Source organism: Neophocaena asiaeorientalis, unplaced genomic scaffold, assembly GCF_003031525.2.
Source record: "Neophocaena asiaeorientalis asiaeorientalis breed wild unplaced genomic scaffold, Neophocaena_asiaeorientalis_V1.1 scaffold228, whole genome shotgun sequence".
Classification (NCBI taxonomy): Eukaryota; Metazoa; Chordata; class Mammalia; order Artiodactyla; family Phocoenidae; genus Neophocaena; species Neophocaena asiaeorientalis.
Genome location: NW_020173762.1, coordinates 614360 through 636754, shown reverse-complemented (window position 1 = coordinate 636754; position 22395 = coordinate 614360). Strand labels below are relative to the sequence as shown.

The 22395-nt window shown below is 36.9% G+C and overlaps 1 protein-coding gene and 1 pseudogene across 3 annotated transcripts in view; both read left to right on the top strand.

The window, feature by feature from the left end:
* The window catches only part of ADGRL3 (adhesion G protein-coupled receptor L3), a 688045-nt gene that overhangs the window by 552937 nt on the left and 112713 nt on the right, over nt 1-22395 (top strand). For all 3 annotated transcript variants that reach the window (XM_024751339.1, XM_024751340.1, XM_024751338.1), the window contains 4 exons: nt 9830-10013; nt 10948-11070; nt 16229-16437; nt 17132-17308. In XM_024751339.1, the coding sequence (XP_024607107.1) occupies nt 9830-10013; nt 10948-11070; nt 16229-16437; nt 17132-17308 (693 nt within the window). The remainder of the gene's footprint in view (nt 1-9829; nt 10014-10947; nt 11071-16228; nt 16438-17131; nt 17309-22395) is intronic.
* LOC112403729 (uncharacterized) lies at nt 1417-1535 on the top strand (annotated as a pseudogene).

Sequence of the window (22395 nt, the reverse complement as noted above, 5' to 3'; positions counted from 1 at the left end):
TTTTTTGCGGTACGCGGGCCTCTCACTGTTGCGGCCTCTCCCGTTGCGGAGCACAGGCTCCGGATGCGCAGGCTCAGCGGCCATGGCTCACGGGCCTAGCTGCTCCGCGGCATGTGGGATCTTCCCAGACCGGGGCACGAACCCATGTCCCCTGCATCGGCAGGCGGACTTTCAACCACTGCGCCACCAGGGAAACCCAAGAAGGACTTTTTTGATACTTTTATGATTGAGTTCATTTTGAAATTGATGGAAACAATCTTCCCTTGACTTCTGCGATACCACACTCTTCTGGCAACTTACTCTTTCTTCATCTCAGTTGTCGACTATTCTTTCTACATGTTCTTCTTTATCATTAGTGTTTCTAGGTCATCAGTTCTTCTCCTTCTACTCAGTTTATCTGGGTAATGTCAGGCATCTCAGTGGCTTCAATGAGCTTCCCGAATTTATGATGCCTATACCTGTATGCCAAGAGCAGATATCTTAGTAAACTGCAGACTGAAGAGGTTAAGAATATGCCACCCCAAAACCTGTCACTTTGGCACATTGATTATTTTGAACCGAAGGCAATTGAGAAACAGCAGATGAAGAAGGGCTTTCTGATCCCCCCCCCTTTCTATCTAAAAGCAGATCGTAAAATTTCCATGTGCCAGGAAGAGAAGAACATTCTTATCACCAGAGAGTGGGAGTCAAGGAGTCAATGCCAAAATGGATCTGAGCAAAAAAATGTACAAAAATGAAAATAACCCTTATTTTCCACTTGTTTCCCCCATGTATTTCCTAGTCGCTTTCCCACAATTTAGTGCCCCTAGTAGCTTAATCCCTTTTCCTTTATGTTTACACTTCATCACAAATTTATCATTCTCTGGTTAAAAAAGCAGGTCAACTCTCAGTCCTAACTACTTCGTCAGGTCTTTATTTTTCGTATGAAGTATCCCTTGTATTAAATAAAATTTGTGTGCTTTTTTCCTGTTACTCTATGTCAGTTTAATTATTGGGTCTTGTCACCAAACCTAAGAGGGTAGTGGAAGGTTACTCTTCTCCCCTACAAGTCTTCTCTAGACCTTTTAAATTAATTCAATTCAAGTACTTTGCATTCAAAATAAACAAACCTGAATTCATCGTGTTTTGCACACTTTCCCCCAACATGTACTTACATCCTCTACCTTTTAACAATCAAAAATTTGCTCCTTTTCCTTTATTCCCATTTTGAGTGAGTGCCACCTCATTGCCTACCCCCAAATTCTGTGCATTTCACTTCATTTCCCTTTCCAACTGTAAATTAATCAACAAATTGTTTTAAATATTTTTGTAATCTCTATTTTTCTCCATTCCCAGAGCCAGAATGCATGGATTTGAACCCTGGTTCTGCCCTATGTTAACTAATTAGCCTTTAGCAAGTTAACTTCTCTGAGTCTCATGCTCGCTTCGACAGCACATTATACTAAAATTGGAACGATACAGAGAAGATTAGCATGGCCCCTGCATAAGGATGACAGAAAGATAAAAAAAAAAACTTGTCTGAGTCTCAATTTTCTCACTACAAGATGAGAATAATAACTACTTCTACCTGTTGGGTTATTCTCAAAATTAAAGGAGCTGATGCATAAAAAGCATTTAGATGACAGTCTGGAACACACTCAGTAAATATTAACCATTGTATTTTATATCACTCCCCTACCTTAAATTTTTCAGTGACTTATTGGTGCCTTTTGGAAGAATTGCAAATATCTTAACAAGGTTTGCAAGCCTCTTTGAAAACTAGCCTTCACTTACTAATCTTGTCACTGAACCCTTTGCACTCTGCTCTACTGTAAGGAATTTTTTTTCAATTCCTCTGAGATGCCTGTTCTCTTTCACCTCTGTATGTATAAACACATGTTTACCCCTTGCCTGTTTGGTCAATGTTGTATTTAAGCTTGAAATTTTACTTCATGGAGCCTAATACAATGCTTGAACCCCGTGTTTCCACTGTTATAATGCTTGTCATGTCGTATTTTATTTAGTGGTCTCACTATATTGTTACCACTTTGAGGGAAGGGAGAATATCTGTCCTTCTTGCAGTATCCCAATTGAAGGTACTTAGTTAATATTTGTTGAATGAATGTTGAGTTAGCAGAAAGTTTGAGTCAAGTTTATAGCTCCATTTAATTCCTATAAAACAGCATAGATTTGACAGCGTTCAATCATTTAACTCTAAATAAGATTTTAAAAATAATACAATTACAGTTTGCTAAAAAATAATACATTTTTAAATAACAAGGGGTTTCTTGAAGAGGCAGAGTTATTTCTATGAAATTTTAGTTTCACCTTGTTCTACTACTAAATGTTCTTATTACTATATTAAGGTCAGTTGTGTTATGCAATCTAATTTAAGACTTGAAGATACCAACACTTCACTGTAATGTAAAAGGGAGTTCAGAGATTAGTGGTTTTTATATGCTTAGTAATATTAAATGACAGTGATTATAAAAGGAACCTTAGGTTTATTGATCAGATGTGTAAATTATCAGTCACTCATCTTGACTTCTAATAAAAAACCTGCAAGTTTAAAACTGTTTTGAAGACTTCTAACATTTGACCTTTAAATTTTCGATTCGAATCAATGTCTAAACATAAATTGGAGTACAATGTGCATTATTCAGGAATGATTGTAAACTTTTACTCTATTTTATTTTATTCTCAACTAATAAACTTTATATCAAGAAGTCAAAAATGAAGAATGAAGGAAAAATTGTTTTTATTTTTTTAATTATAAATCAATGTAAACTCTCTCTCTATATATATATATGTATATATACATATATATACATATATATATATATATAGTGAGAAAGCAAGAAATGAGAGTAGAGAAGACCTGAAGACTTATTTCTCTTTCTCTATATATCCTGAAATTTATACATGAAGTATATTTAAACATAACCATATGTACAATATAGTGAGAAAATAACAGTGTTCAGCATGATTACTGTATATATTGATAAAGAAATATTGCATTCAGGAGAACACATCAAAAAACAAAGATGTGGAAGTAAAGAGTAAAATAAAATTTCATTGCTAGGCATTTTTTCAAAAGGATGTCAGCAATTTATTAATTTAAATTTATCTACTAGTAGGAAACATTTGCTCTTAACTTTCTAATGGGCTGCCTGATGATAATCTGCATATATATAAATCTTTGCTTTATTTTAACACAAGAGAACTTAAAAATATAATAAATGAACTGAAGAACTTAAGATCTAAGCTTATAATTCCTTTGCTTAAATATCTTTAACGGCTGTACATTTTCTACACAATAAAAACCAAACTTCCATCATACTGCAGATCTTCTAAAACCTGACTTCTACTTACCATTTCTCTCACTGTACTCATCTCTTAAACTATCTTTTCAAGCACCATACATGCTCCTCGCCTCAAACCAAACAATAGCTTGCCTTGGTACCTTCTTTTTTTTTTTTTCTTTTTTTTTTTAATCATCAGCTTGCTTGTTATGTTCCTTAGCTTCAAATTTCCTCATCATAGATAAGAAAGTTTATTCATCTTTTAGTGTCCCACTCAAAACCAAACACCTCTGGGGTCTTTTCTTGGTCCTCCTCAGCAAGAATTCATTACTTTTTGTCCCATGTGACGTGCTTACCTTCTGCTTTGGAGTATAGGCAAATTGAGAACAGATTCCATGTTTTCCTTATTTTTCCTAACCTCACGCAACAGTGACTTCCCTAGTTCTTTGCATATCATACATATTTAATAAAACCTCATTGAGTTGCATTGAAAGTGAGCTTTCGTAAATTTTAAAACATTTGGGGGCATTTCCTGGTGGTCCAGTGGTTAGGACTCTGAGCTTTCACTGTGAGGGCGTGGGTTCAATCCCTGGTCAGGGAAATAAGATCCCACAGGCCACATGGCTCAGCCAAAAAAAAAAAAAAAAAAACCCAAAATAAATAAATAAAACATTGTGGAAAGCTTTTTGTAGAATATATTGTCATTATGCATAGTGATCTGCATTCACTACAATAACCTGTGCTTCTGCTTTTCTCCTTAATTCCCTGTAATTCACCCTGCCTTCCTTCCAAACCATGCTGATATCTGAGCACTCAGAAGACTTCTCGGGAGACACAACAAAAAGTTATAGAACTAAACGAAGATGTTTTCAGTTTCCCTATTTTATTCATGATTTGATATTAGAAGTAGGTTATTTTTGTTTAATGGGCATTTATTGAATACCCAAAATGTCTCAAGGCACTAAAATTTACCCTGGAAAAATACAAATGAACATGATGTACCCCCTGAGGACATCATAAGCTAGTGAGAATGCCAGACCCAAATACGGATAATTCTGTTAGAGGTGAATAAGTACTAAAATCGGAGGCTGTTGTGACATTGAGTCTCTGAAATGATAATGATTCAGATAACATTCGCTAGCTAATAGGTTTTTTCATTTGTGCTTAGATAATCTTTGCTCTTATAAAATCAGAGATTTGTTTTCTGCTGTTGTGAAAAGGGAGAAAACTCCTGTGTGAATCTTCACTGGATGGCAGTCATTCAGCAAAGAGTTATTGAACACTTATTATGTTCCAGGCAGAGTTTTTGGCACTTACAGATGACACAGTCACCACCCTCATGAAGCTTGCCTTTTCTTGAGTGAGAGATCTTGACTGAGAGAGTCCTGTAGGTAAATAAATATCTGACATATCTTAGATAATGATACAAAGAAAACAAAACAGATCTTGGATTTAAGAGTGGGAGACTCTGCCTAGATATGCTGATAGTGGAAGACCTCTTTGAGCAGTTGATACCTGAGTTAAAACCTGAATGAGATCATGATCAAAAAGCTTGTCTTCAGAAAAATACCATGGTGGTATAGTTGTATATCTTTTCACAAGACATTCATTCTATTTGGATCTTTATTCTAGTGGTTTCAAGCAAAGGAAGAAGGGTAACTAAGTTTCCCAGGTGGTTCTGCTTGCCTAGTTTAAGATTTACAGCTCACCTCAGTAAGAAGTGCCATTGATATGTTTTTCACCATGGATCCTTTTTTTTTTTTTAACATCTTTATTGGAGTATAATTGCTTTACAATGGTGTGGTTAGTTTCTGCTGTATAACAAAGTGAATCAGCTATACATATATCCCCATATCTCTTCCCTCTTGCGTCTCCCTCCCTCCCGCTCTCCCTATCCTACCCCTCTAGGTGCTATGCGGCTGCTTCCCACTAGCTATCTATTTTACGTTTGGTAGTGTGTATATGTCCATGCCACTCTCTCACTTCGTCCCAGCTTACCCTTCCCCCTCCCTGTGTCCTCAAGTCCATTCTCTACATCTGCGTCTTTATTCCTGTCTTGCCCCTAGGTTCTTTTAGATTCCATATATATGTGTTAGTATACGGTGTTTGTTTTTCTCTTTCTGACTTACTTCAACCATGGACGCTTTTATGTATTCTTTTTCTTTCTTTTTTTTTTTTTGTTTGGTACGCGGGCCTCTCACTGTTGTGGCCTCTCCCGTTGCGGAGCACAGGCTCCGGATGCGCAGGCTCAGCGGCCATGGCTCACGGGCCCAGCTGCTCCGCGGCATGTGGGCTCTTCCTGGACAGGGGCACGAACCCGTGTCCCTGCATCAGCAGACGGACTCTCAACCACTGCACCACCAGCGAAGCTCCCTTTTATGTATTCTTGCCAAGGAATCCTAGACTATTTCACAAGCACATTCTCCTGGAAAAATGACAAAAGTTGTTATTGGAAGGGTATATAGCTGTTTTTCTCCAAAATTTTTCACAGTAGTTATAACAAATAAGTACATCTTCCCTTTTGAAGTATATAAAGTGTGATTATACAGTTTATAACATCTTTTAACAGACATACTACAATTATATGCTCTGAGTAAAATTAGTCTAATGAATTTGCTTAAGAGGTTCAATAATATTGTGTAATACAAATATATGTCCAGAAGGGTATGTTATGTACATGATCCTGGTATGAATCTAAGTGACTTTTCACACTTCCTAATTTATATTTGATTTTTATAAAGTCAAAAGTGACTTTAGGGGCTTCCCTGGTGGTCCAGTGGTTAAGACTTCTCCTTCCAACGCAGGGGGAGCAGGTTCGATCCCTTGGCTAGGGAGCTAAGATCCCACATGCCTCCTGGCCAAAAAACCAAAACATAAAACAGAAGCAATATTGTAACAAATTCAATAAAGACTTAAAAAAAAAAGTGACTTTAGAGTCTAGTCCATAAACTGTATAATGAGGAGAGTAATATCTAATAGTAGAATGCCCCTAACCACCCTCGAATTGAAACACGATGAGTTTTATTTTCTTTTGTAGTTCACACGTTGTTGATTGGTTAGAAAACATCAATTTGTTCAAAGGCACACAAATTTAGTGGCAGAACCAGAATGTACATTTCCAATGTCCATCTCCTATTCAGTTTCTAGTGTTTTAAAAAGGATAATGGAGTGAATTAACATTTAGCTTCTGGCAAAGGTATTGTTGACTAAATTAACTTCTCAAAATTTAGATTATTTCAGTCTATACATGTCAAAACCATTAGGTGTTTTTTGTTTGTTTGTTTTTTCCATCTGGATCAAGGCATTGTGGTGAGAATATAATTTTTTTTAAGATATATTCAGAACCAATCTTATTTCCGTCCAACTTTAGAATGTAAATTTTAGGTCAGAAAAAAATTATAGCAGAAAATAGAAATTAATGAGAGCTGTTGGACATTAAAGTAATGCCACAGCACCTCACTTTAATCAAATTCATTGTATATTTCCTGTTCAACTTTGGTTCTAAGTGTAGTCAAGCTCATTTCTTTGTAACCAAATACAATGAAAATTAACCTGTTTTTTAAAGAAATGTTGTTGAGCTAATGAAAGCAATGGAAATAAGTAGTTTGACCAAAAAAGAAAAAAGAATATGGAAAACTTAATTACCAGATGTCATTATTTATGGGTAAATATATACATGCAAAATATATAGGGAAAACGAAATATATTCTTTTACCATCGAAGAGTTGTGCCTATTTAATTGGCCTTCATTAAATTGGTAACAGGGACACATCAGCAACCTTTGGAAAGCTTACACAGATTGTATCAATTATAAAGCTATTAAGATTGACTTAATTGTGCTGTCTCACTAGCAGAAAACGGGTCAGTTAGTTCAAGCCTCTGGAACACACATTATGAACTATTTAATACACATGTTCCTCCTGTTCCTTAGTAGTAAAGTTGTGTGACAGGTCTGTTTATGAAGATTGCATTGTAGAAGAGGTATTCCTTCCAGATCTCACTTCAGTGTGAATATTTTGCAATTATCGGGTATGACTTGTGCTTTATTCAGTGAAGACCTCTTTTCTTCCCACACTGGACTTCGATATCAAATGGAAGCAAAGATTGCACCTAAACACTTATTATGAGCCAGGCAACCTTATGAAATGATTATATTATCATCTCCAATTCACAGGTGAATACAGAGAAGTGAAGTAACTTGCCCAACAGCACACAACTAGTAAAGTGGCAGCGTCCAGTTACAAACTCAGCAGGTGTAGTTCCAAATCCTACACTGATTTTAGCACTAGAGAATTCTCTCTCTCAATTCTTGTGTTGACATTTCCTTTCAGTTATACTTGGGCAATCATAACAGGTGCTGTTTTAAGAATAAATAAATATTAGATTTGTGTCTTAACCCACCCAGGTTTTAGGGCCATATTTTAAGTCTGTCGTTTCTGCGATGAACTTGGAAATCCTTCGGCCTTTAATAGAAAACTTCTCTAAAGACTATATTTTATTTGGGAAGATGCAGTTGTTGAAATGTATACAAATGTATAACTATGAAAAAATATTGCACCTTATACATTTTCAGTTGCAAAACTAAGATAATGGGGGTGTGTTTGATTTATTTGCTGTCAATTTAAAGACAGTATTTTAGCTAAAGCAGTCTGTTGTAAACAGTTTTCTATTTAGAACATTCCCAGAGTTGACCATAGTTGCTTCTTTTTCTTTTTTCTTTTCTTTCTTTCCTCCTTTTGCCTTTTTATAATTTAAAACATTAAAAGCAATAAAGAGCAGAACAGAAACATTGCATTATTCCCAAAAATTCTTCCCTGAGGTAAGGTTTAAATTAATCAATGTAAGATTATTTACTAACGTTAAAATGGCTGCTCCATAAAGCACAGGCATAATTTCTGTTTCATATGGGGTTTTCAGAGCGTTTCTAATGAATTCAGAGGATCATCTAATCCCAGAAAGAATATTTCCTTACACTCAAGAGGTCAGTGTCCTCTGTTTGGCGTCAGAAAATACCTAAACTTCTTTTTGTTTGATTTCTATCTGGCACCTCCTTTTTTTGGCATATCCTGTTGGCATCACCCCATAGAAAACTTCCTGAAAAGCAGATCAGATTGTTGTGATCCAGAAATGCTTTTGTCTGGCTTCTAGGTCATGCTTTAAACCCAGAACAAGTGACAGAGCTAAGCATACTATGTGAAAATAACCAGTCATTAAACTCGAGAGGTTTTTTTTTAAATGATGCAAAATACTCAAGTTGCAAGTAGAACTATTTTACATAAAAGTCCAGTGATGATGATTTTTTGGCCAGAACTTGAAATAGCTGGGAAAAATATCAAGAAAAACAATTTTTATCAAAAGGCAAATTAGTTTTTGAAGCTGGTGTTAATTGGCAGCCAAGGTGTTTCATTATGAAGCTGAATTTTTAACAGTTGTTACTTAGTTACTATGAAAACACCAGCCAGAAGAAAACACTGCAGCTGTAATGGATATTTCTCCAGTCTTTCCCTGTCCCTCTGCCAACAGTGTCAATAATGTGAGTCCTGTTTCTAAACACCTATGTGCTGCCTGGAAATTGCCTGTGTTGGCTGTTTATTCAACTTCATTTCCAGATTAGATGCATATTTGATAATCAACAGGTTCAAGGATGATCACTTTCAAACTGCCGGTGTTGTATTTTTCTGTTTTGCAATTCTCTATGTTTGAGTGAAACCTTAAGAAGACCTTATTGGAAGAACTGTCTTTTCTTGTAACCTGGAGTATTGAGCTAACCACAGGAAATATATAAATTGTAACTAGAAAGATGATTCTTTTGGATGAAGCAAAGAGAAACGTGGTGCCTTATCTCTATGTGTGAGTGTACCTACTGCTGTTTTTTTTTAAGGAAAAACACCTGAGGGCCATAGGTACCAAGTTCCAACTGTTTATTCCCCTTCCTAGTAATAAACAGCACGAAGGTTTCTCTCCACATGTAACACATCCAAAGCCCCTGGGAGTATGTATGCTTTGATATTTTCCCTATCCTGACATTTTACTAGCTGACTAAGAAAAAAAATTGGTTTGCTCAAAGTCCTTCAACCTATAGGCGACAGATTCTTGTATTGTCCTGTCTATAGTCATCCTTTTGATTTCTGTTATGTTTAGCATCTAGTTTTATGGTGATGTATAGAGAAAATCTTTTTTTTGTGTGGTGATGTGATAAAAGTATTAGTTTAAATTACTTGCCAACAGTTCACCAACCAAATAATTTAACTATGTAATTATAGTCTTATTGAAGCCTTTGCTATTGATTTTAAGAAGCAACCATGGATCTATTTGTTGTCCTTCAGAACAAAAGCAGCTTTTCCTGTTGCCTTGCAAAATCTCAGCTAGGGTCTTACAGAGCAAAATAATGAATGCTTCCACTACAGCATGTCACAGGGGAGGCTGGGACAATACTGAACTCATGCACATCACTGATCCTTACTTGCTGGGCAACATGTATGCCTGGATTTCTGACAGCCCTGTGGGTTCACTAGAGACCTCAGTCATTCTGTTCATCCTTTTCGTAGGCAATGGTCGAGACAGTTAACAACCTCCTCCAGCCACAAGCCTTGAATGCCTGGAGAGACCTGACTACAAGTGATCAACTACGTGCAGCCACCATGTTGCTTGACACTGTGGAGGAAAGTGCTTTTGTGCTGGCTGATAACCTTTTGAAGACTGACATCGTCAGGGAGAACACAGACAATATTCGTAAGTGGCCTTTGTTCTACAGAAGGGCCAGAGAGGGACAAGAAAAAGCTATCATCTTGTTCAGCAGAAGAGAGAAAAGAAAATGTATCATCGATAGCGGACCAGATATCATGAGTGATACTTTATTTCAGTGGAGATAAGTTATCCTTTTTCTATAATTAGGAGGGTATCACCTATCATTAGCTTAGAAGTATCCTCATAATCATGTATGTATCCTCCTAAGGACATTCCAATATTGAATATATTAGCCTGAGATCACTTACAATGAGGTCCGTGTATTTTTTTTTCAGTTTTTATGTATGTGTGTATCTATGTATGTACAGTAGTATTTAAAATTTTATCCTTATGGATCACTTCAGTTATAATAAGAATGTCTCTGAATTATAAACTGTAAAGAAGCCAGTCATTTACATGAAGGTGATAAAACAAGTTTTGATAATTGTCTTATTGGCTCATAAAGAGTATAAATCTATTTTTAATGTGTCTAAGGATGTAGCTGACAGTTTTATTTCAGAACATTTGATAAAGCTATTTCAAACTTATTACATTTAAAGATAAGTCAATATTGACATAATAGTACAGCTCTAGATTATAAAAGGATTTTCACTTAATTCATAAAATAAAGATAACATTTTGAAAGTAAACTTACAGTCAATGACAAATTGTAAGGATTTGAGCTTGAGTTTTAAAGTCTAGACTTTATAATTGATATCCTTGTATTCTTATCTACCTGATTTTAATAGCTTTTATTTGCTTTATTTTGAAAAAAATTAAAACACTAAAAAAACTTCTAAATAGAAGACTGAAGTACTATAAAGTATGGCAGACAGAACATTAATTCCAGTGTTTTGATTTCAGAAATATTTCAATAATTAGATTATCTTAAATTTGTCATGTTTCTCAACGACCACTGATATGTCTTTGCCATTAATAGAATTGGAGGTTGCAAGGCTGAGCACTGAAGGAAACTTAGAAGACCTAAAGTTTCCAGAAAACATGGGTCATGGAAGCACTATCCAGCTCTCTGCAAATACTCTAAAACAAAATGGCCGAAATGGTAGGTTAGAATTTATTTATTAAGCTTGATGGAATTGAACTTGTCATTAATTCATTGCATCTTGGCTTCAAATTTTAGATCTGCTATCTAAAAGCTCTCCTCTCCTCTCACTACACTGTTCTCTTTCTTCACCTCCTCTTCCTCCTCTTTCTTAGCTCCTGCACCAACAATATTGCAATGATATTTGCTCTACAAAATTCTCAATTAGATTTGGAAATTGTTGTTAATTTTCAGTTGTAGAAAACTATCAGAAACTTGAATGTAAGGGAAATTAATAAACAGCAAAATCCAGATGTTCTGAATTTTTTCCTTAAAAGGAGTAACTCTCACCAAGTTGACAGATTTTGTTTCTAAAATTTCAAATGGAAATTTTACTTGTAATTTTAAAATTATATGTGTTTTTTCTTTATTAACTTCTTTTTGAGGGTGTTTCTATGCTTTTCCTTTGCAAAGCATATAAAAAATATAAATGTAAGGAGATGCTTTTGGGGAATGGAACTGGTAGATATCAATTGATTTAGTACTAGGTTTTATTCATTGAATATAATTAAAATTAAGTAAATAAATAATCCCACAGAGAAAGTATGTCTGAAGCCTCACTAATATTAATTTTTTAAAAATTTTCTTTATATTTTGACTGCACTGGGACTTCATTTCCACATGCGGGCTTTTTCTAGTTGCAGTGAAGGGGGGCTACTCTTCATTGTGGTGCACGGGCTTCTCATCGCAGTGGCTTCTCTTGTTGCGGAGCACAGGTTCTAGGCGTGCAGGCTTCAGTAGTCGTGGCTTGCAGGCTCAGTAGTTGTGGCTCACGGGCTTAGTTGTTCCACAGCATGTGGGAACTTCCCAGACGGCTCGAACCCTTTTCCCCTGCATTGGCAGGCAGATTCTTAACCACCGTGCCACTTTAGGGAAGTCCCTAAAACTTTTTAAACATATTTTTTGCTAAGGAAGTGAGATCCTTTAACCTGCTAGGTGATAGGAAGATGACTTCAGGTTGTAGCAACCAACTGAAAGCTGATTTTTCATATTACAAGGTAAATAGTTTTGAAAAAAGAAGAGACTGTTAAATAATATCAAGAAAAACAAATTATGTTTGTTACCAGCAGAACAAAATTCTGTATAAGTGTTGGAAATCTTATAAGACTGAATTTATAAATAGTACTATGTTGCTAAATTGACTGTGAATTTTGAGGCAGCAGTAAGATTTTCCTTTTTTTTAACTTTTATTTATTTATTTAAAAATTTGAATTTTATTTAATTTATTTTTTTATACATCAGGTCCTTATTAGTCATCAATTTTATACACATGAGTGTGCAATAAGATTTTCTATAACACGAAATCAGATTCCTGCATTAGCTTCCTGACTGGTTTCCCTTCTTTGACTCTTGCCCCGCAACAGTATGTCCTGTTGACAACGTGTTCTTCCTGAAACATGAGTCTGACCAGTTCACCTCCAGTTATGCTTAGAATGAAATCAAGTGACTTAACAGGCCTACCACATGCTCCCCAGCCCACTTCATTCCTGTCTCAGCTGCTCCACCTCACGTCTGTTTTGTTGGTTTTTTTTGCGGTACGTGGGCCTCTCACTGTTGTGGCCTCTCCCGCTGCGGAGCACAGGCTCCGGACGCGCAGGCTCAGCGACCATGGCTCACGGGCCCAGCCGCTCCGCGGCATGTGGGATCTTCCCGGACCGGGACACGAACCCGTGTCCCTTGCATCGGCAGGCGGACTCTCAACCACTGCGCCACCAGGGAAGCCCTAAGATGTACTCTTATATCAACTTTCATAATAGACAACACAGTATTATTGGGTTGGCCAAAAAGTTCGTTCGAGTTTTTCCGTAAGATGTTATAGAAAACCCCAAACGAACTTTTTGACCAACCCAATATTAACTGTAGTCACCATGCCACACATTACATCCCCATGACTTGTTTATTTTATAAATGGAAGTTTTTACATTTTACCTTCTTCACCCATTTTGCCTACTCCCACTCCTCACCTCTAGCAACTAGCAGTCTGTTTTCTTTATTTTTTTGTTTGTTTGTAAGATTCCACATGTAAGTGAGATATTTATCTTTATCTGACTTATTTCACTTAGCATAATGCCCTCAAGGTCCATCCAGGTTATAGCAAATGGCAAAATTTCCCTTTTTTGGCTGAATAATATTCCATTCCCCATTTTATATTTCTATGTATAATTATATATATAACATTTTCTTTATCCATTCATCCATCAGTAGGCATTTGGGTTGTTTACATGTCTTGGCTATTATAAATAGTTCTGCAATGAAAATGAGGGTGCATAGGTTTTTTCAAGTCAGTGTTTCTGTTTGCTTCAGATAAATATGCAGTAGTAGAATTGCTGATCATATGGCAGTTCTATTTTTAATTTTTTGAGGACTCTCCATACTATTTTCCATAGTGGCTATATCAATTATATTTTTATCTACAGTGCACAGGGTTCCCTAATTCAGTCTTGATTCTATTCCTCAAACACACCAAGAGTGTTCCTTCATCAGATGTTTGCATTTTCTTGCTTCTGGAATGCATATTTTATATTTCTTTTTATAGAAACTTCTCTGTCATTCACTGCTCATTATAAATCTTAACCCTTCAGGAAAGCTTTTCCTATCTCCTCGAAGGTGGACTACTCTTTCCCAATCACTATTTTCCCATTAGCCATTTTCTGCCAGCGCTTCTTCATAGCATTTTTACTTACCATTATATGAAACTATATTATTATTTATTATTATTATTTTTAAGTTGCCTGCTTATTGTCTGACTCTTTCTCTAGGAGATGATCTCCATGAGAGTAAGAGCAAGACAGCTCCCTTCCTCCTCAAAAAAATGGAGGAAAAAAAATTTATTGTCTTTATTCCCACTTGACTCTAAGATTCAGGGATAAGGACTGGGGCTTCCTCGTCTTAGTTACCACAGTGGTCAGTGCAGTTCCTGTCTCTTGGGGATCCACCAAAATGAATTTATACTGGAAGTAAAACATAGGGCTTGACTTATTTTAAGAAAGGAAATGACACAAAATTTTAAAAACATCCTAAAAGAAGGTTAACTTTACAGAGGATTACTTGTAAAAGATCGCCATAAGGGAAAAAAAAATAAGGTAGAAGGAGGTACGGAGATAGTGATCTTAAAAGAGCATGATAATTGAAGTTTAAGACAAAGATTTTTTAAAATTTTATTTTATTGAAGTATAGTTGATTTACAATACTGTGTTAATTTCTGCTGTACAGCAAAGTGATTCAGTTATGCATAATATACATTCTTTTTATATTCTTTTCCATTATGGTTTATCACAGGATATTGAATATAGGTCCCTGGGCTCTACAGTAGGACCTTGTTTACCCATTCTATATATAATAGTTTGCATCTGCTAATCCCAAACTCCCAATCCATCCCTCCCTCACACCATCTCCCCCTCGGCAACCACAGGTAAAGATTTTGAATCTTTGTTTTGTTTTGGTTGTAATTTGCATAAAATAAAATGCACATATCTTGTGTTTAGCTTGATGAATGTGATAGTTGTACATTCTTCTGTGACACCACACAAACTAAGATGAAAATCTCATGTATTACCCAGAAAATGTCCTGATACCTCTTTTCACTCTTCTCACCCCATCTCCCCACCTGATGAACTACTTTCTTCTCATTACTATTTCTAAAGACAAATTTTACCTGTTCTTAGACTTCATGTAACTGGAATCATACAGTATGTACTCTTTCTGTCTGTATTCTTTATCTCAGTATAATATTTTTGTGATTCAGTCATGATGCTCCATCTATCATTAGTTTGTTCTTTATTGATGCATAGTAACTCTATTATTTTAATAAGGCATAATTTATTTACTCTCCTATTGATAGATTTTTGAGTTGTTTCTAGTTTGGAGCTGTTTTGGATAAGGATGTTATAAACATTCTTATACAACATTTTTTCTTTGTGGATATATATTTTCATGTATCTAGGAAGGGTAGATATATGTTTAACTTTGTAAGAAATTGCCAAACATTTTTCCAAGTAGTTGAACCATATTACACTCTCACTAGTAGTATGCAGAATTTCATTTGTTCCACATTTTTACTAACATTAGTGTGGCTAGTATTTTATAGTGTGGATTTCAGAGATCCTAGTGGGTATGAAATGGTATCTCAATATGATTTTAATTTTTATTTCCCTAATTACTAATGATGTTAATTTTTATGTGTCTATTAGCTTTTTTAAAAATTTATTTATTTATATCCTTATTTTTGGCTGTGTGGGGTCTTTGTTGCTGCACATGGGCTTTCTCTAGTTGTGGCTAGCAGGGACTACTCTTCATTGCAGCATGCGGGCTTCTCATTGCAGTGGCTTCTCTTGTTGCAGAGCATGGGCTCTAGGCGTGCAGGCTTCAGTAGTTGTGGCACACGGGCTCAGTAGTTGTGGCGCACAGGCTTAGTTGCTCCACAGCATGTGGGATCTTCCCAGACCAGGGCTCGAACCCATGTCCCCTGCATTGGCAGGCAGATTCTTAACCAATGTGCCACCAGGGAAGTCCCATTTAGCTTTTTATATATCTATTTTTAAAGTGTGTTTTTATGTCTTTTTCCATTTTAGTATGTTATTTATAATTTTACTGTTGAGTAGCAGAAATGCTTTATATATTTGAGTCATATGTGTATATATATTTCCTAGTTTGTGGCTTGCCTATTCATTTTCTTAATGCTGTATTTTGATAGGCACAAAGTTTCAATTTTGATAAAGTTTAGTTTACCATTTTTTATTTTATGGTTAGTGTTTTTTGAGTCCTATCCAAGGCATCTTTGCCTTCCCAAGATCACAAAGGTATCCTATATTTTGTTCCAGAGGCTCTCTGGTTCTGATTTCTATATTTAGGACTTGTGATCCATCTTGAGTTAAGTTCTGAGTATGGAATAAGTTAGGGATTGAGGTTCATATTTTTTTAAAATACTGATACATAGTTGTTTCAGTATCATTTGACTTTCCTCATTAATGACTTGGCACTTTGGTTGAAATGAATATTTGAATTTTGTTGTGAATATATATATTATACAGATTTGATTACAATCTAATTAGAACTCTCTAATTTAAGTGGGAAGTACAAGCTAATCAGTTTCTTCCCAATTTATATGTACTTATTTTAGGAGAGATCAGAGTGGCCTTTGTCCTGTATAACAACTTGGGTCCTTATTTGTCCACGGAGAATGCCAGCATGAAGTTGGGAACAGAGGCTATGTCCACCAATCATTCTGTTATCGTCAATTCCCCAGTTATTACAGCAGCAATAAACAAAGAATTCAGTAATAAGGTTTATTTGGCTGATCCTGTGGTGTTCACTGTTAAACACATCAAGGTAAAAAAAATGGCATGTGAAGTTTTTTGTTCACATTATCTATATTTGTTATAACAAGAGCATGAAGTGTCTTAATTTCCTTTTTCTTTTTCCCTATTTTTTGACATAGAGCAATTCATTGTCTATAAACTGATTAGTGATTTTTTTTCCAAAATGAGGGAGGAGAATAATTCTTGTATATGTATATATTTAAGGTAACAACATTCATAGATGGATTTATAAATGCTTCTCTATAATTAAAAAGAGCTAGCAGTATGTTCAGTGGAACTCAGCATAGCTCAACTGATGTTACAAGTAGTTATGTCTTTGTGTGTAGATATATTTTTATGTATATGCAAGGATTGTATTGTAAATTGGACAAAGATTTTTTAAAACCATGCTATCTGAAGTTCATTGTATAGAGCAATTCTTTGCTTTGCAGTGTAAATTAATTGATGTGATTCTGAGACAATGATACTAGTATTCCTTCAATATTACTTTTGAAAAATGAATTCACCTCTAATCAGGGGGAATAAATAACATATATTCAATTTTGCTTAGAATTGATAAGCCCCACTTAATATGAAAACTCTAGTAGACCTCTCCACAAAAATTGAAACATAGTGTGAAGTTGTGTTAGATGTAAAAAAAATGCCTACCTAACTTACATGATCCAAAAGTAGTTATTGGCTTTGTTGATGTTTTTTTCCTGTAGCAGTCTGAGGAAAACTTCAATCCTAACTGTTCATTTTGGAGCTATTCCAAGCGCACAATGACAGGTTATTGGTCAACCCAAGGCTGTCGGCTCCTGACAACAAATAAGACACATACTACATGCTCTTGTAACCACCTAACCAATTTTGCAGTACTGATGGCACATGTGGAAGTTAAGGTAAGATACATACCATAAAATAAAAATGGCTTAGCATACAGTTAAGACATTAACTGTAAAAAGTCCTAACTCCATGTCCAACTTGAGTGTGTTTCTACCTTCACAGTAATTCTATTCAAGAACTCTCTGTTGTTCAACCCATATCCTATTGATGAGTCAAAGAACCCTTTTTTTTTCTATTATCAATATAGTTCATAAAATTGAAATTTGCTTATAAAATAAAATTTTGCTAAGAAAACTTCCCGTGTTCTTCCCTGCTTTTATTTTGTGTGAGTAAATATCAAACCATATCTTCATGAACAGGGCAAGGTAGGACCCCAGCACCAAAGGCCAGTGTGATAGGGTTAGAAAGCTGGGATCTGGTAGGCTGAAGACTAAGGAACCGTGCGTGGGATTAAATACTCTCAAAATGAGTCTTGGGGAAATAGCTGTTAAACACAGTACACAAAGCATTTGTAATACATAGAGCCTGGCAAATTCTAACATAATGTAATCATTCTGTCCATTCAAGAAGACACTATTCTAAGGAAAAATCTAGGTGATAGGTTGTTTCCAAAATCAGAAACGTGGCTAACTTGGCTGCATCAGTCTCTTGCCAGGTGACTGGTTGTCTTGGAAGGCAGGAAGAGGATTTAGATTTCGGATATACTTAGGACATAAAAATACAAAGGGATTATTAGCTTGGTTATAGAAATTGATAGATGGGTTACTAACAAGAAATTATATACTTGTGAATTCTCATCTTCCTGATGTCAATAAAAATAGAGAAAGTATCACTGTCCAATACATTTTAAAACATGAAAACCATGGCAAAGGTTTTATCCACCTGATACCATTTATCCAATAATTTCATCCAAAATTGTCTTTGACTCTGTTGAACTTAGAGATGATGCAGGTATCTTAGAGGGAGACCAAATCCAAGCCCACTCAGGACCTTAGGAATAAATTACCTTAGCTGTGTCAACACAGTCAAGTTTGATCTTTAAAGGACTACAAACCATAATTTGTCAGAGCTTCACGCATTGATCAAGCTTAGTAAGATTGGCTACACTAACAAATGTTAAGTTTAAACCTGGAATGTATTCGTATGGCTCTAGGATTCTGTCTTTTCAGTTTAGGGAATAAATTCAAACAGAAAAATGGATCATATTTCAAGCAACCACAAAAAATAATTTTTTGCTCAGTTCATTGCATAACAATCTCTACCCAGTCCACACAAGAATCTTGACTGTGACCATTACTGTGTATCAACAAGAGATAAAAATAGATGGAAATCAATATTTTCCTTTGACAGTCAGTCATACAGTAAGCATGCCCTGGGTTTCTTGTATCACAATCTCTTGCAATTGCCTGGGTCATTCCCATCTTGATCACACAACCTGATTTTGGCACTTGAAAAACGAAAAACAAGCAGAATGATCATCCGTGGAAGTCCAAAAGGAAACAAACCAACCAAATTTACATTAGACTAATGTCTAAAAATGTATGCTAATTTATTCATGCACAGTGAGATATGCAACAGCCAGTTAGAACAGATATTTGTGCTTGCTAGTTATCACTTCCTAACTCCACAGGAAAATCCATAAAGGAAACAAAATTATATTCGAGAATTTTGCTTGATGAGAGCAAGAAGAGTTACCTGAGTAGTCTTGTTGCTATTGCTATTAAGCTGTGGTGCCCTAATGCATGGGTCTTCACTCCAGGGTTCTACCTGTGTACTGAGTTGCCTTTTCTGTCATCTGTGTTACCTCTGCTATTCATTCAGTACTTCCTTCATTTTTTTTTCTAACAATTTTCAAACACCTGAGTAAAGGTATTGACATGTTGCCTGCTACACTGTAGGCTGTCAATAAATGTAACTTCCTCCTGATTTGCCAGAGATATCACTAGATTCCAGCATTCTGGTGAAGCTTCTGGCCCTCATGGAACTTGCATTTCTAAGGGGAAAGAAAGGGCAGAGAAGTGAAGCTGCAGTCATAAATGCGATGTCTTTTTTTTTTTTTTTTTTTTGTGGTATGCGGGCCTCTCCCGTTGCGGAGCACAGGCTCTGGACACGCCGGCCCAGCGGCCATGGCTCACGGGCCCAGCCACCTTGCAGCATGTGGGATCTTCCCGGACCGGGGCACAAACCCGCGTCCCCTGCATCAGCAGGCGGACTCTCAACCACTGCGCCACCAGGGAAGCCCAATGTGATAAGTCTTATAATTGAGGCCCACACTGTGATTTAGGGACACAGTGGGGGATTGTCTATCTAAGGCAGGACTGGTCAGAGAGGGCTTATCAAAAAAGTGACTTTCTGGGAAGGATGAGTAGGATGAATTTAGTAAGGTAACCTGTGGAGAATTTGTATCAAGCACATTCTTGGAAGATTTTCTTCACTTTGCTTTGGGTACACCATCCTCTCTTGCTTCTTTCCTTCCTCAGCAGCTTCCCCAGCAGCAGCTTCCCTCCTTTTTAGCTTCCTTTACTCGTTCCTCATCTCCACAGCCTCTTGTTGCTCTGGCCTGGAGCGTAATCCTAGATGTAGTCTAGGCACTATCCATTCTTTCTCTGTAGTTGATCTCATATGTCCATATGGCTGTAAACATCATCTCATGATTCCCAGACTTCTATCTCCATTTCTTAACTCCAGACTCCTAGATTCAACAGTTAACTTGATATATCCACCTAGATTTCTAATAAGGGTCACAATCCTAGAACTACACTTTTGGTGTTTTCCCATCTGTCCTTTCCTTCTTAGTAAATGGTTACTCTGTTCTTCCAGGTGCTCCAGGCCTAAACCATACACCATCTTTGATTTGTTTCTTTTCACTCACACTGCACACCCAATCTCATGAGCATATCCTGCCAGATTTAGTATCTTCATTGCTACCACCTGGATTCCAGCCCTTATCCTCTCTCCTCTGCTGTTTTGTTTTTTTTTTTTGCGGTACGCGGGCCTCTCGCTGTTGTGGCCTCTCCCGTTGCAGAGCACAGGCTCCGGACGCGCAGGCTCAGCGGCCAGGGCTCTCAGGCCCAGCCGCTCGGCTGCATGTGGGATCTTCCCGGACCGGGGCACGAACCCGTGTCCCCTGCATCAGCAGGCGGACTCTCAACCACTGTGCCACCAGGGAAGCCCTCCTCTGCTGTTTTGTTACAGCCCTTTAATTGGTCTCCTTGCTTTATTTCTTGTCCTTCTTAAATTTATTCTCAGCGTAATTGCCAGAGGGATACTCTTAAAATGTGAGTCTGTCTTCTGATTTATTCTCAAAAAGCCATACTGTAATCCCTTTAAAATGCAGATCAAGTACTTCACACCTTTGATCCAACCTGAATAACTTCTTATCTCAATAAAAGCAAAGTCCCAAATCCTGACCCCTTTAGCAACTCTTGACCTACTCTCCTACTACTCTTCCCCTTGCTCACTTGGCTTCCTTGCCTTTCCACAAACGCATCAGGCTTGCTCAGGTTAGACTTAAAGTTTCCATTCTCCTACCCTTCACCCCCCCAGATAGCCACAAGGTTAGCTTTCTCATCTCCTTCAAGTCTTTGTTCCAGTGTAACCTTCTCAAAGAGGCTTTCCCTGTCCACCCTTTTAAAATTTCAGATTACCCCACTCCCACAAAATACTGTGGGAAATAAGGCAAAACATGTCCCTGGCCTCAGTCAATTTATACTTTATCAATGGAGAGAAGTATTCAGGCTGGTTTTTGAATGGGGTGCTCAGAGAGGTTTCATAGCTCTGAGGTCAATCTGAGGTCAATTTCATAGGTCAATTTGAGCAGATAAAAGAAGGAAAGGGATGCCCCAAGGTGGCAGTGTTGCCAAAACCTGACCTCAGTGCACGGGCACCAAGTTGAACTTCGGAGACTAAGTTTTGGGTGAAGTAGAAAGGAATAGCTTTATTCTTTTGCCAGGGATAGGGGCCCACAGTGGACTAATGCCCTCAAAAGTGTGTGTCCCCACCTGGGGGTGGGGTTGTAAGGAGTCTTATAGTAATGGTTCAAGGGGCAGTGTTGCTGATAAGGATCAGTGTGCATGTAGGGCCTGCATTCCTTCAATCCAGAAATCATTTGGCATCCCATGGTCTTGTGATAGGCTTCTGTGGTTCTGCAGGTTATCGAACTCTGACCTTCTCTCTGCACTGAAGAATGCTTCATCAAGTAGTTAACATCCTCCATTTGGCTGGGGGGGGCTGCGGTGTTGGTTCCACAGAAGAGCTCAAAGATATTGTTATATGTATCTCTTGAGGAGGAACCAGGATCTTGCCCCAAGGCGTCACTATTGTTTCTTGACTGCTTCTCCCTTGTCTCTGCATCCCCCTCCCTTCCCTGATTAGCAACTGTTTGAACCTGCCCTTTGGAACTCAGGGGAATGTCATGAAGGTTGAATGAAGCCTATTTCCTACAGACAAGAAATGGGGGGCACAGAAAGAATTTTGTGCCTAGGAGCCCTACAGGGTCCTGCTCAGTTTCAGGAACACAGCTGACTAACTACTTTCGAGTTTTCTCTACTGCTCTTGTCTAAGGAAACATTTGGTTGTCTTCTCTTTTAGATACAAAAGTAATAATTATGGAAAGTTATATAATTTTATATCAAACTGTGGTAGTATGCATGGCATTTTAAAAACTTTTCCATTATTGGAATCACCTGCAGGTTTATTTGTCTGTTGTTCAGTAGAGTGTTGAATATATTAAATTCAAATGTCTGTCTCTTCTCATACCAGTGATTCTTTTTGTGAACAGTCTTTGTGGGAGGGGTATTTTAGTTTGCAGGATCATAAGTTTCAAACTAATTGACTAATTAACATTTCTACTATGGTTTTGTAGAGCACAGTAAAAAATGCTTTAGAAAATGATCTGACAATTTATATCACCTATAGCTTTTTCCTCTACCCAAATTATAATTCTTTGGGAATAATAAAAAAAAAGTCTCCCTACTCATTTCTGTCAGTTCAACTTGACATTGATTTTTATTATCTTTAAAAGGCTTCACTTTCCTTAGTTAGATGCTTGCATCTCTCTCTTTCTCCCTCTCTTTTCTTTTGAGCTTAGTATATCCTATTGCCCCTACCCCAACTTTTCCCCAGTCCAAGTATAGGCATTATT